The sequence below is a fragment of the Pundamilia nyererei genome, unplaced genomic scaffold (genome assembly GCF_000239375.1).
Source record: "Pundamilia nyererei isolate P.nyererei 1_Seehausen unplaced genomic scaffold, PunNye1.0 scaffold00075, whole genome shotgun sequence".
Taxonomy (NCBI): domain Eukaryota; kingdom Metazoa; phylum Chordata; class Actinopteri; order Cichliformes; family Cichlidae; genus Pundamilia; species Pundamilia nyererei.
This window is the reverse complement of record NW_005187476.1, coordinates 767503-779609: the sequence shown is the minus strand read 5'-3', so window position 1 is coordinate 779609 and position 12107 is coordinate 767503. Positions and strand designations below refer to the sequence as shown.

The following is a 12107-nucleotide window of genomic DNA, read 5'->3' as shown; positions in this document are numbered from 1 at the left end:
TTTTCCTGTCTATGCATCGCAGATCTGGTAGCGGGGCTGCAGGCTGCAGAGCTACAGAAACATGGATCTTATCAGTAAACCCAGAAGCAAGTCCATCGTGTGGCTGTATTTTGGCTTAAAGGCGGATGAAAAGGGGCGACCTTTGAACACCGGTGAGGCCGTTTGTCGCCTGTGCCGAAAAATAGTGCTGGCAAAAGGTGGAAACACTACTAATTTAAGAAGCCACCTGAAAAGGCGACATCGTGCTGATTTCTTTGAGACCACTTCCTCCGCGACCTCGGGAGCTTTACTTGACACTCAAGGTGATTTTTTTTTTAAACCTAAAATAATTTCTTCATTGAAAACTTGTGGAATCTTAAAGTATGCATTAACTTATTTTCTCACATGTCTGAACCCTGCATGCCTCCAGCCCAGTAAAGCCGATCAGACATGGCTGCTCACATGGCTCACCTGGGGTTGCTTGAAAGTTGCATTTTAGTGCTGTGACAAAAAAATAGTCCCTGAGCCCCGACGCTGCTTTACTATGCAGCTTTTTTACAGTTAACTTGCAGACAAGGTGTGTTTAGTACTGCGCCTGTGCACACTCACAATCTGGTAGCTTTTCTAAACAACAGATCGATCATCAACCGGATGATACTTGGCTCAGATAATGTGCATTTTTTTTTATACCGTACGCGCTGAATAAACTGTACCATACTCTATGTACAGCGATGTGTTTTTACATCAGGAAGTCCTGCAATAAATGACGAATAGCTATCAGTCACACATGCGCAGTTGATGCCATGGTATAAACCGCTTGTATCCATAACCACTGTTTCATGCACATTGAGAAAGACTGGGTTTGTGTTCCGTGTAACTCTCACTGCCCACAAGCAATTTTTCTAAAAGGTGTTAAGCCGCCCCCTCTAAAAACAAAACAAAACCCTCCCATATGAGGAAAAAATACTAATACAAATAGACCCCTCTCTCACTGTTTCAGTAATGTTAAGGTTCAGGCTCTGGTGAGGTGTTCCACTATGTTCTTTTCTATCCAGATATACTTTTACAGCACTTTGTTTGGGAATCACTGACAGCAGCTTTATTTTTCAGCATGACAATCAGATGATTTTTAGATGGTATTGCATGATGGATCAAAATCCAATGGTACTTTTATGACATCACTGGGTGAAATGCAGCCCCAAGCCATGATAGAGTCTCCACTGTGTTTTACAGATGCCTGTATACCCTTGTTTACCTCCTCTGTACATATTGGAAAACATTTGATCCAAATATTTTATAACTTGGTTTCATCACTTCATCAGACCTTTTTCTTTCAGCTGCCCTCTTACTGACTCAGCATGTAGCTCTGGGTATTCGAGTTTGCAGATTTTGATGCCAGATGCAACCCCAGAGGGATTTGTGTCTCCACCTGTGCTCAAACCAGGGATCTCTTGCTTGATAGATGAATGTGTAACTCACTACACAATCTGCCTCCTTTGAAGCACAATATAAAAACTGTTGGCTCAAGACTGTTGCAGAGTGCTTTGGAGGTGCATGACTAAACTGTGTCAGATCGGTTTGATCCACATGTTAACTTCAGCTTTACCTGTATTTTGCCCCTGTCAGTTTTATCTATTTAAAAAAAAAATGATCTAGGTAAAAGACAACTTATTGGATAACACTGACTAAAAGGAGTCTCTTCGCCTCTCATGTTTTTGAAGATAACTGTCCTGGTCCTGTTCGTAGTCCTTGCTCTGTCAGATTAAAATGGAGGCTCTGTTCTTCATTTTCTTGTTGCTTTACCAACTGATGATGGCTTTCTTTCATAACTCAGGGTGAGCACGCACAGAGTGTATTGAACTGCGATCAGCTGTTGTGCAGCTGGAAACTCTGAGCATCCCGTCTCAGAGTTAATCAGCTCAGAGGTTATGGCTAGACTCTCCCTGCAGGACTTAATTATATGGGCTCAGTGTTGGCCTACATGTGTGAACATCAATCGTGCGAGCCAGAATCGATCACAGCAGTCGCACTGTCCACCATCTGCGTGGCCCCGGGCTCACAGCGTGCACAGATACGCCGAGGTTTGGGGAATCACTCAAATACAATTTTATTAAGTCACCTGACCCTATTCCTCTGCAGCCGTAAGCAGCAGAGCGTGATATTACCACAGAGCGATTCAGACAGCCCAGCAGGGCCTGACAAGTGGGTACTGCTGTCAGAAGTCCATGTGAGCACACTGTCTTTGCAGCAGCGATGCAGTGGCTTCATTATTTCAGTGATGATAGTTTGAGTAGACACCACCTCGAAAGTTAAACTTAAAGCTTCTGTTATGATCGACCCTGATGCTACAAGAGCCACCAGTGACAGCATTTCTTTTTTAGTGCCTTTACAGGCTTATTTCACTCTGTAGGCTTCAGGATGGGCTGGTGGGAAAAGACAAGACAAAAAAACACTCAGTGTGATCTGACTGAAGATCATCAAATCCAAATAAAGAGAACAAAATGAAAAGTGATTAAAAGGAGGGGGAAAGATTAAATAAAAGCCATCAGCCACTTGTAGACCTGATCTGCAAAATTATTGGTAAGATCTCACTTCACGTACTGAACACAGATTTAATGGTGACTGGTGTTCTTCCTGGTGGCTGGGAGCGTTGCTGTCACCCCAGCGGGCGGGTGGGTGGTGTGGACACGCAAGTTTGTCAATAGGATAACTCGAGAATGAGGCAATGTAAAACTTTCAAATTGATACCATGGGTGCATCTACTAAATATAGAGTTCAAATCCCAGCAACTTTGACTTGAAGGTCAGAGGTCAACGTTTCTGAAAATCACCTTTTCTTTTCAAATTTGTACAATAAACATATCATATGTGCATCTGCTAGGAGACGGCGGGCTAGCACTGGTGGCTGGCTGTAATACAGACGTTAAAGTTTGTCTGTATTGTATTTTTCCCCTCATCTGAATACAGCAGCTTCCTGTCTTTCTGAATTCTGTTGCTTAAAACGACCCAAGAAAGTGGAAGTATGCTCCGTGAAGATGAATCCCGACCCTGAATTTTCAGTAATATCTTTGTTGTTTCATTATTTCTCTATTATATTCTTTTTCCAGGTTTGGATCTCAACAATGAAGAGTTCTTTGAGGATGTTCCCTCGCTCCAGCCTACTTCCAACCAGAACTATGTCCCAGATGCGGTGTTGCCGCCCGGAGACCCGTGGCTCCACAGCGGCCCCTCCCGGGCGGCGCTGTCTCTGCCTTCCTGCCTGTGCCTCTGTGGGGACCTCGGGTCTGGACTATCTGCTTCTGGATCTTTGGGCGAGGAGCAGAATGGGGAGATGAAGGTGTACGCCAAGTGCCACCTTCAGCAGGGTGTCATGTTTGGACCCTTTGTAGGAGAAGTGTGCAAGGGACAGATGCCGGCCAACCTCAAATATGCCTGGGCTGTGAGTAAAACGAACGATCACTTTTGTTCATACAGCATCGTGTAGACAGTTTTTGGATGTTTAGTTTTTTTGTTATAAATTATAAGCCGTGTTGATTTAAGAGGCCGTTTGGACAGATTCCAGCATAGCCTCAGCTCTTAATCAACAATGGTTTCTGTAAATTACATAACGGGAAGTAAAATGGGAAATTGATCAGCGAATTGGACCCCATATCAGTCTGTTGCAGTCTGAAAACTGAGAGGGAAAGCAAAGTATTTTGCTTTAAATAAAGCAAATATTTTGTTGTCTTTAGTTTAAATAAAGAATTACAAGATATAATTTTATTTTGATAGAAGTTGTTCTTGTAGCAGAATGACTGGGAAGAAACCCAACAACAATGACAAAAGCTGTGTGTAAAGAATCCCTTTTTGTGCTTTAAAAGTTTAATCTTTGGGTTGTTTCCTATTGGCCATATGTTAACACAAAGATGGGCTTTTTGTGTTTTTAGATCAGAGACGATGCTGCTTTTATCTACGTGGACGCTTCTGATGAAAACAAATCGAACTGGATGAGGTGGGCAGTTTTTATGGTTCCTTTTGCTTATTTTTATCTTCTGATGTAGTTGCAGACTTCACGCATTTGTTGTGTGTTTCAGGTATGTCAGATATACCAGCAGCGAGGAAGAGCACAACCTGGACGTTTTCCAGTTTTACCGTCGTATCTACTACAGGGTTTCCCAGCCCATCTCAGAGGGAGCAGAGCTCCGGGTCTGGATCGGCAAGGATTATGCCACCCTTCTGGGGTTGGGGATGGGTGAGCTCTGTCCCAGTTTTTAATGCAGTACAGACTGAAAGGTAGCTCTGTAAAGGTGCCTGATACATTTGTCTTTGTCGGTGATGTACAGGTGACAACGTGAAATGTGAAGTTGGAGACAAGGAGACGGCTCTGCGCCTCCTGCAGGACATTCAGTTGGTCACCCTCCCGGAGCCGAGCAGCACTTCCTTTTGGTCAGATCACAGCCAATCACAGAGCCCCATGCCTGTCATAAGCGACGTGACGACGATGTCGAACTCAGACGCCGTCAGCGACCCAGGCAGCATGATCACTGGCTCCTCCTTCGTCTCCACCTCTGTCATCTCCTTCCCGTCTCCTCACACGATAGAAAAGTATGATTTTCTGCCTGGAACTGAGAAACTGCTGAGCAACCCCAACGCCATCCAGAACAGCCCGTGGTACTTCTTTGGACTCGAGCCCGACCCCACCGGTCGGCCTCTGGACCGAAACACGGCTGTGTGCAAGCTGTGCATGGAGCACGTGAGCTGTGCGGGAGGAGTGCCAGATCTCCAAAACCACCTGACCAACAAACACCACTTCAAGCTGAAAGACAAGGACCGGAGTCTCACACTGGGTAACTCTCTACTTCCTGTTTGCAATGCACAGTGCCAGAAGTTATTAGGTTAAAAGAAAGAGTAAGTGATGCAGAATCTCTGGGGGAAATTTCATTAATAAATGTTCCAAAGTTATTAAAGCATTTAGTTATGGGGATTCATCATCTTGGACTGATGAATGGGTGCATTAAATCATGTCCTTATCTATTTTGTAGGGATTGTATTTTGACCACACTTTGACTTGATCCCACCTAAATCAGTGGGATTCATAGAAAAGATTATTTTCCTCAACGTATTTTGTTATTGTGCAAAATCTGTGAGTTAGAAAACTGTTGCTTTTATCAAATATGGAGTTTCAGTTACTTAACTCTTGTTTGTTATAGAACAGAAAGGAATTTAATTCTGTTTTAATTTCCTATTTAAAAGCTGCTTTTTCACAAAAACAGGTCAACAACGCTCTCAGCCGCTCACACTTACCAGCGGTCTCATCAGCACTCTCCCCTTGGTTCTGTCCACTCAAGTGATCGATGCTATCGCCAACTTTCTTATCGTGGACCTCCAGCCGCCATCTCTTGTGGAAGGCGAAGGCTTCAGAAAGCTGATTCTCACACTGCTGCCTAATTACAAGGAGCTGCCGTTGTCCTGTCAGCTCGAGAGTCTGCTGACGGACCACCACGCCCGAGGCAAGGCGAGCCTGGCTCGGCTGCTCAGGAGGAAAAGTGAGAGCGGAGAGAGCGAGGAGGTTAAGGACTACACTGCTCCCATTGAGTTCGAGCACAGGAGACGTGGGCGAGCTTCCAGCAGTCAGAAGGAAGTTCCTTACTTTGTGACATTGAGCGCAGAGGTTTGGCTCCACAACTGGCAGGGAAACACTGAGAGGTACCTCACGCTCTGGGCTCACTACGTAGACAGTAGCTTTAGCTTTCAGAACATTGCTTTGGCGACCCAGCGGCTGACAGAGAGCGGGGGGGAAGAGCACGCCGTCCGAACGGTGGAGGCCCAGGTGAAGGTGATGGCGCACGAGTGGGGAATCTCCCAGCCTAATCTGATGTTGCTGGGAGGTGAGATAAGGAACAAGATGAGGACACAGCCAGTAAAGAGCAAGAAGGGGGCAGAGGTTGCAGGAAGCGCCTCCCATCCGAACTCAACAACGTTCCTAGAGAGGGAAGACTCTGTGTCGCCCGGGGAGCCGGAGCACGCTGACAGTAGTGAAGGACTTCCGTCTGTTCCTTGTTTTTTCAGAGCCGTGCAAGACTGTGTGGAGGAAGTGATGTCACATCCCGTCATCTCCAAAACTCTCAGCCAGTTCCAGGGTTTTCTCTCCACCCTGTTCTTACCAGTTGCTCAGAACAAATGCTCATACCAGCCTCATACCCAGAACCTCCTCAAAAGTCTGACGAAACAGGAGCGTGCCAGACTTGCGTCGTGGGCACACAGCCAGCCAACCTGGAATAACCTTTACACTTTACTGAGCATGCTCATCAGACACAAAGGCCTCTTTTGCTGTGTAATTAAAGAAATAAAAGGCGAGGGTTTGTCCAAAGAAGATTGCGCTTCAGAGTCCAGTTCAAGCGGCAGCTCCCACGCCAATTCCACCTCCAACACATCCTCTACGGGTGTAACGTCTTTGCGCTCTGAATGGAAGGTTCTGGAGGAGCTCTGCTCGGTCCTCAAACCTCTGGACGTGGCGTGCCGGACTCTCGCCAAGGAGGCGTTCCCCCGACTGTCTCTCATCAAACCTATCCTCACCGGCTTGCTCTCACGGCACCTCGTGTCCCGGCCGTGCGATTCGTCGTCCATCTTGAAGGAGGTAAAGAGGATGATGAGGCGGAGCCTGGCACACTGTTATGACAGCCCTGCTGTGAACAGAGTCCTGAGCGTGGCGTGCTCCCTCGACCCCCAGTTCCACGGACTGGGCTTCATGGAGGAGAAGGTGAGTCGGAAAAGAGTGCCTTAAAACAGCTATAGCACTCTCTACAAATCAAATCAAGATGGCTAATTTTGATATTCAATGAGACATTTAGCAGGCAGGCTGTATAGCAGTGTATCGACTGCCAACTTCCAATTTGTTTTTATGTCTAACATGTTTTCCTTTTATTATTAAATTGACTTTAATAAACAGGATTTACCAAAAAGTTAAAGATAAAATAAAAAAAGTGGAAGCAAACAAATCTGTCCACACAAAGGTCTTTCACTTCTTCGGATTTGGAGTTGGATAGCTAGAGGGTTTCAGGGTGGAGTCACGGTTTATCTCTAACACAACACATTTTCACATTATGATGTTAAGTTTCTGATACGACAGAGAGGTTTACATTCCTGTTTTTTTATTTTATTTGTGGTTTCTGGTGTTTTCTAGGACCGGACGGAGACTTTTGATTGGCTGAAGAAAGAGGCCGTGAGGATTGCAAAGGAGGACAAGAAGCGGAGTCGAGGTAAGAAGAACAGCGAGAGGAAGAGAAGCCCCTCCCCCGGGTCACCAGAGTCAGAGAGCGACTTCTTGCGCAGGAGTAAACGCCTCAAAGAGTCCCGCCCAATCAACTTCAGAGAGCTTTTCGATGAAGATGATGAGAGCGACGTGGAGGACAGCGAGCCAGGAGACCCGGGCTCTCAGGGTGGGCTGTCAGGTATGGAGTTTCTGCTGGGAGACCTGTTCTGCTCCGCCCCCAGGAGCAGACAGAGCTCTGTGGAGGAGTCTATCGATATGGAGATGTCTGTCTTCAGAGCTGACAAAGGGGCCTCGTTGGGCGTGGAGCCCCTGCAGTGGTGGAGGACGAAGACGGTGCAGTTCCCACTGCTGGCCACAGTGGCACGGGCCTACCTGGCTGCCCCCGCGGTGGTGGGAAACGGCGCGCAGAACTTTGTGGAGGAAGGAGGAGGAGCCACGTACAGAAAGAGATCAAATATTCCTCCAGAAAGTTTGGATGCAATCCTCTTTCTGCATCACAACCACTTGCTCACAACTGAGAGTGGGCAAACGGCAGCTCGGAGCGACGACAAGATGCCATAAAGGTGCAAAGTTAAACATCCCCAGCTGTGCCATTACAACTTCGCAAACAGAAACCAAAGCCCTAGCACAACAATTAAAAACACACGATCAACAGGTTGGCGCACACTCAACGGCGCGCTCATTAGAAAGAGTTTTTATTTTCAGGTGTGTCGTTTGCGAGGCTGAAACATCCGTCTCTGCCGTCCAACACTTCCTGTACTGAAAGCTATACACAACACTATGCATGCAGCAGATTTAAGGAGGCTCCCATTAGGCTCATTTTTAGCATTATCATTTTATTATATGATTCTGCTGAAGCAAGTTTACATGCTTTAATTTTTCCAGCATATTTTTACCCAAAGCTGTTTGAGAAGAGCCATCCTGTTTCACGTTACGAAGAAATCGCTGCATTTCAGCACAGTCGGCTCACGAGTTAATCCTCAATATTTTCCATCAATGTATTTTCCTACAGCACACACAAAAAAAAAATCTAGATTCATTCTGAACTCTATCAACTACTTTTAAACCTGAAGTCCAAAGAGTGCGATTTTTGATGATTTTCACTTTTATTTACTTGGAGATCAAAGATTTTTGGACTGTTTTACTACTGATTTACTTTCAACTTTATAGTTTCTATGATTTAGCTTGTAGCATCCAGTGCCTTACCTCATTTATATAGTACTGTTCCACAGTAGATTAGAAGCACATTAACTCTAACAGTAGATATCACTATACTAACTGTAGGTCTGCTATGGGCTCAGCATTAGTACCATGTTTACTTCAGACTGCTGCGTTCTTCAGTCTTTGCATATTCACATCAATGCTGAGTAACTGTTGTAGCCCTAACTGTTCAATAAATATAAATGTAAAACGTTGCTGTTTGCGCAGTTCATTACTTTCACCATAAGTTGTATAAATGTATAGTAAAAACAAGCTCTGTATTGCATACTGGGGTTTCTTATGCCGTTAGGTCCATACCTTTTTGATCAATGAGGCAATTTTTGAGGAAGCTAAAGATTCTGTTACCCGCTTTAGTTTCTGCTTGTTCGTAGGTCTTTCGTTTTTGTGTTTGATCCATTAAAAGTTACAGAAATACAGTGGTCCAAGAAATGAAAGGAAAACTTTAAATATATGTCAGATCTCTATGTGGGAAAAACCTATGTCTTCTCTTGAGGGACTCATCAAGGCTTCAGGCAATGGCACATATTGATGTGTCATCCAGGAGTGACTGGACTACCTGTGCAACCTCTGTAGAGTCTAGGTGTCACCTCATGCTACAAATAATGACACTAACCTTTGCCAAACGCAAAATTAGTGCAAACAGTCAGAAAAGATGTGGAGGGAAATTTTTTAGTTTCCATCCCTGTTTTGGCCGTTGTGTCATTGTTGGCCCTGCAGTGCACCTGTTGTTAATGTCATGAACATCAAAGCAGCTGAACTTGACCAACACCATCCTCTGGTACTTGACCAGATCAATATTACAGAAATTGACCTGTGATTAATGGAAAGGTTGGTTTCCATTAAATCAATTTGTGGTTTTATATATCTATATCTATATATGTGTGTGTGTGTGTGTGTGTGTGTGTGTGTGTGTGTGTGTATATATATATATAATATATATATACACACACACATATACATATATCTTGATCTATTTTGAATGTTATTAAAGTCTTTCAAGGTGTTAAATGGCTCAAACAAATATTTCTTCTGAACCATAAAGTGTTTAACACAAAATTTTATTGGATTATTACAAAAAACAGTTCACAAAAGTGAATTAATAAGGATCAACAAAACATTAAAGCAAATGCTTGTGCTTCTAGTTTAAATCAGTGAGCAGGAACAAAGAGAACCTGAACCTTCTACAGGCTGAAGCACTCGTCTCACCGTCTCTCTACAGACGGTGAGACGAGTGTCTGGCTCGATTCTCGGGATGGTCCTTCCTGAGGCGGCCTTGTTTTCTGCAGTGGATGAAGACGTTTGTAGGATGGATGAACGCCAGCAGAGTGAGAAAAATAAGACTGATGTCCACCTGGAACAGATTCAGACAAAAGTTTGCATTCACATGAGCACAGCTAATGCAAGAAAAGTGTATTAAATATTGACCTGTGTTGATATTAAGCCACTGCTGGGTTGTTCAATGTTAAATCAATCAGAGACACTCAAGTATAGTGACATTTAATGAAGCAAAATATCAACTTTTTGTTGTAAATATTTACAGGACCTCATCGAGGTGGGGGAATTTGGTACTTATTAATGTTACTAATTTTTCAGCACTTTTGACTCATCGTAACTTCATAACGATATGTACAATGTAAATAGTCATGAAAATACAGTAAACCCATTAAATGAGATGTGTCCAAATTTTAAAAAGAAAATCTATGTTTGACCTTAACCTTGAGGTCACTGAGATTGGCACCTGTCCGATATTTTTATTAGATACACGTATGAGATCAATTTGAAGCTCCTACATCGCTCTGTTTTTAAGCTATTGCATTCACGTGTCCTGTCTGCCCGCCTAGCAGGGTGGCAGTAATACCTCATCAGGTTTTTACGGATGAGGGGTAAAAACCTACATAAAACGGATATTCTCTGACCACGGAGACAAGGGGGTACTGCAGCACAGAGACTCCAGCGGAGACAGCCATCACCAGGCCATACAGCTTCCCAAAGTGACAGGCTGGAAAACTGAAAGAGCAGAAACCAAAGGATTATAACGTGTCTGTGTCTAACTGATGAATAAATTCTCTGTTACCTCAATCTGAAATTATTTTGCCTCCTGAAATTGTATTTTAATTGAAACTGAGAAGTTTAGAGGACAGGGGAAACTCAAAAAAGCGAAACTAGTGAAGTTTTAAATGTGTGTTTGATATAAACTCACGCGATGCTAAGGAAGGCTGCATTCCCCCCATAAAGGAAGGAGCGATTGAGGACCTGCAGGATGAAGGTGAAGTACTGCAGTGGGAGAAAAGCAATGGAGGTGCACACAGAAAAGAGGAGGCACTGCAGGGCAGTCAGGAGCAGGGACAGGTAGGAGGAGCGCAGGTCCGCCTCTTGCTCCGTCTCTCCTACAGTACAAGAGAGATTCAGAAGGAGTTTCCACATGAAAACAAGTCGTTCTAACAGCATTCACTGATTTACCCGGAGCCAGAGGCTTCTTCTTGTGTCTGTCCATGATGAGTCCGTTCCAGGGGGCACACAGGATGCCACACAGCTGAGTTATTGCGAATGCATTGGTGTACTGGCTCACTGATGATTTAGGGATGGATGAGAAAACAAGAGAATGAAGTCAGACAATATCTGGATCAAAGATGATAATGAGGACAATGACTTACCCAGGTTGGAGTCACCATCAGCCAGCCGGTTCAGCATGGAGTTGAGCGTGCCAATGAAGAAGTAGTGTCTCAGCTGCATGATGGACAACCACACCAGGTGAAATATGAAGAACCTGGACTTGACACAGCTGCCGAACGACTGCACTGAACACACAAAACTGGGTGTAAAACATCAACAAATACATGCTACTTTGTTACACGTATTTGTATTTGTATTTGCCTGCAGTGGTTTCTTTGTTGGCCAAACAGTAGAAACACTTGACACAAACAGTTTTGGATGGTAAAGTGGCTATAAGAACCTTTTTCTGTGTTTTGAGCCTCTGTCCTACCCTCGGGTGCCAGCGACGTGTTCTCCGTCTCAGGGGACTCCTGTGTCGGCGGACCTTCCTTTATCTCAGTCTCCTCCACAGTGTCAGTGTTTCCCTTTCCACAGTTTATCCTGAACGTCAGAAAAAAGTGTGATTAAAAATGAGTGCACATTCAAAATCAACGTTGCACTGGTCACTTTTGTTCTTTTGTTAGTGACTCAGAATTATTAAAAATCAAAAGGTTTATGCTCGTCATCTGTGGTGAAAGATGAAGAAAACAAAGAAAGTGTTGTGACAGGGAAAGCGGAAAGCAAGTGGAGAACATATACCACCTGATCTGTTCCCTGAAGATCAGGACCTCACTGCTCACTCACTCATTAACGTATTTACTTATGTGAGTTAATACTATGTGCGTGCTTACCACCTGACCACACACGCACTCACACCCCCTTTACATTTAAATAATTCAATCACATTCCCACAAATGCTGTTCATCTGGTTTATGCCATCTGCCATCTCCTTCATTAAATTTGTTTGAACTACATCACTGTGGAGTACCATTCCTTCTTACCGAGGATGACACAGTTCAATTCAATTCAATTTTATTCATATAGCGCCAAATCACAACAAAAGTCGCCTCAAGGTGCTTTATATTGTACAGTAGATACAGAGAAAAGCCCAACAATCATATGAC

At 44.2% G+C, this 12107-nt stretch overlaps 2 protein-coding genes across 2 annotated transcripts in view; one reads left to right on the top strand and one right to left on the bottom strand.

Annotated features, from left to right (window-relative positions):
* The first annotated feature begins 49 nt into the window (after positions 1-49).
* Positions 50-8645, top strand: LOC102215363 (uncharacterized). Its single transcript, XM_005737348.2, has 7 exons — positions 50-302; positions 3086-3417; positions 3905-3969; positions 4052-4209; positions 4301-4804; positions 5231-6717; positions 7141-8645. Exons 1-7 carry the CDS (start codon positions 62-64, stop codon positions 7789-7791), a joined length of 3438 nt encoding a protein of 1145 aa, XP_005737405.1. The 5' UTR covers positions 50-61; the 3' UTR covers positions 7792-8645.
* A 1019-nt stretch (positions 8646-9664) lies between these two features.
* Positions 9665-12107, bottom strand: part of LOC102206865 (solute carrier family 43 member 3-like) — an 8917-nt gene continuing 6474 nt past the window's right edge. Inside the window, exons 7-12 of the mRNA XM_005737406.1 lie at positions 11405-11559; positions 11106-11249; positions 10912-11019; positions 10652-10838; positions 10347-10458; positions 9665-9802 (exon numbers count right to left, since the gene is read on the bottom strand). Coding sequence (XP_005737463.1) covers positions 9665-9802; positions 10347-10458; positions 10652-10838; positions 10912-11019; positions 11106-11249; positions 11405-11559 — 844 coding nt within the window. The remainder of the gene's footprint in view (positions 9803-10346; positions 10459-10651; positions 10839-10911; positions 11020-11105; positions 11250-11404; positions 11560-12107) is intronic.

What these genes read in the sequence shown, in the direction of transcription:
- LOC102215363 (XM_005737348.2), top strand. Translation starts at nt 62, where the DNA reads ATGGATCTTATCAGTAAACCCAGAAGCAAGTCCATCGTGTGGCTGTAT. An exon ending in CCTTCTGGGGTTGGGGATGG is followed by an intron (nt 4,210 to 4,300) that starts GTGAGCTCTGTC and finishes GGTGATGTACAG; the next exon opens with GTGACAACGTGAAATGTGAA. An exon ending in GGACCGGAGTCTCACACTGG is followed by an intron (nt 4,805 to 5,230) that starts GTAACTCTCTAC and finishes TCACAAAAACAG; the next exon opens with GTCAACAACGCTCTCAGCCG.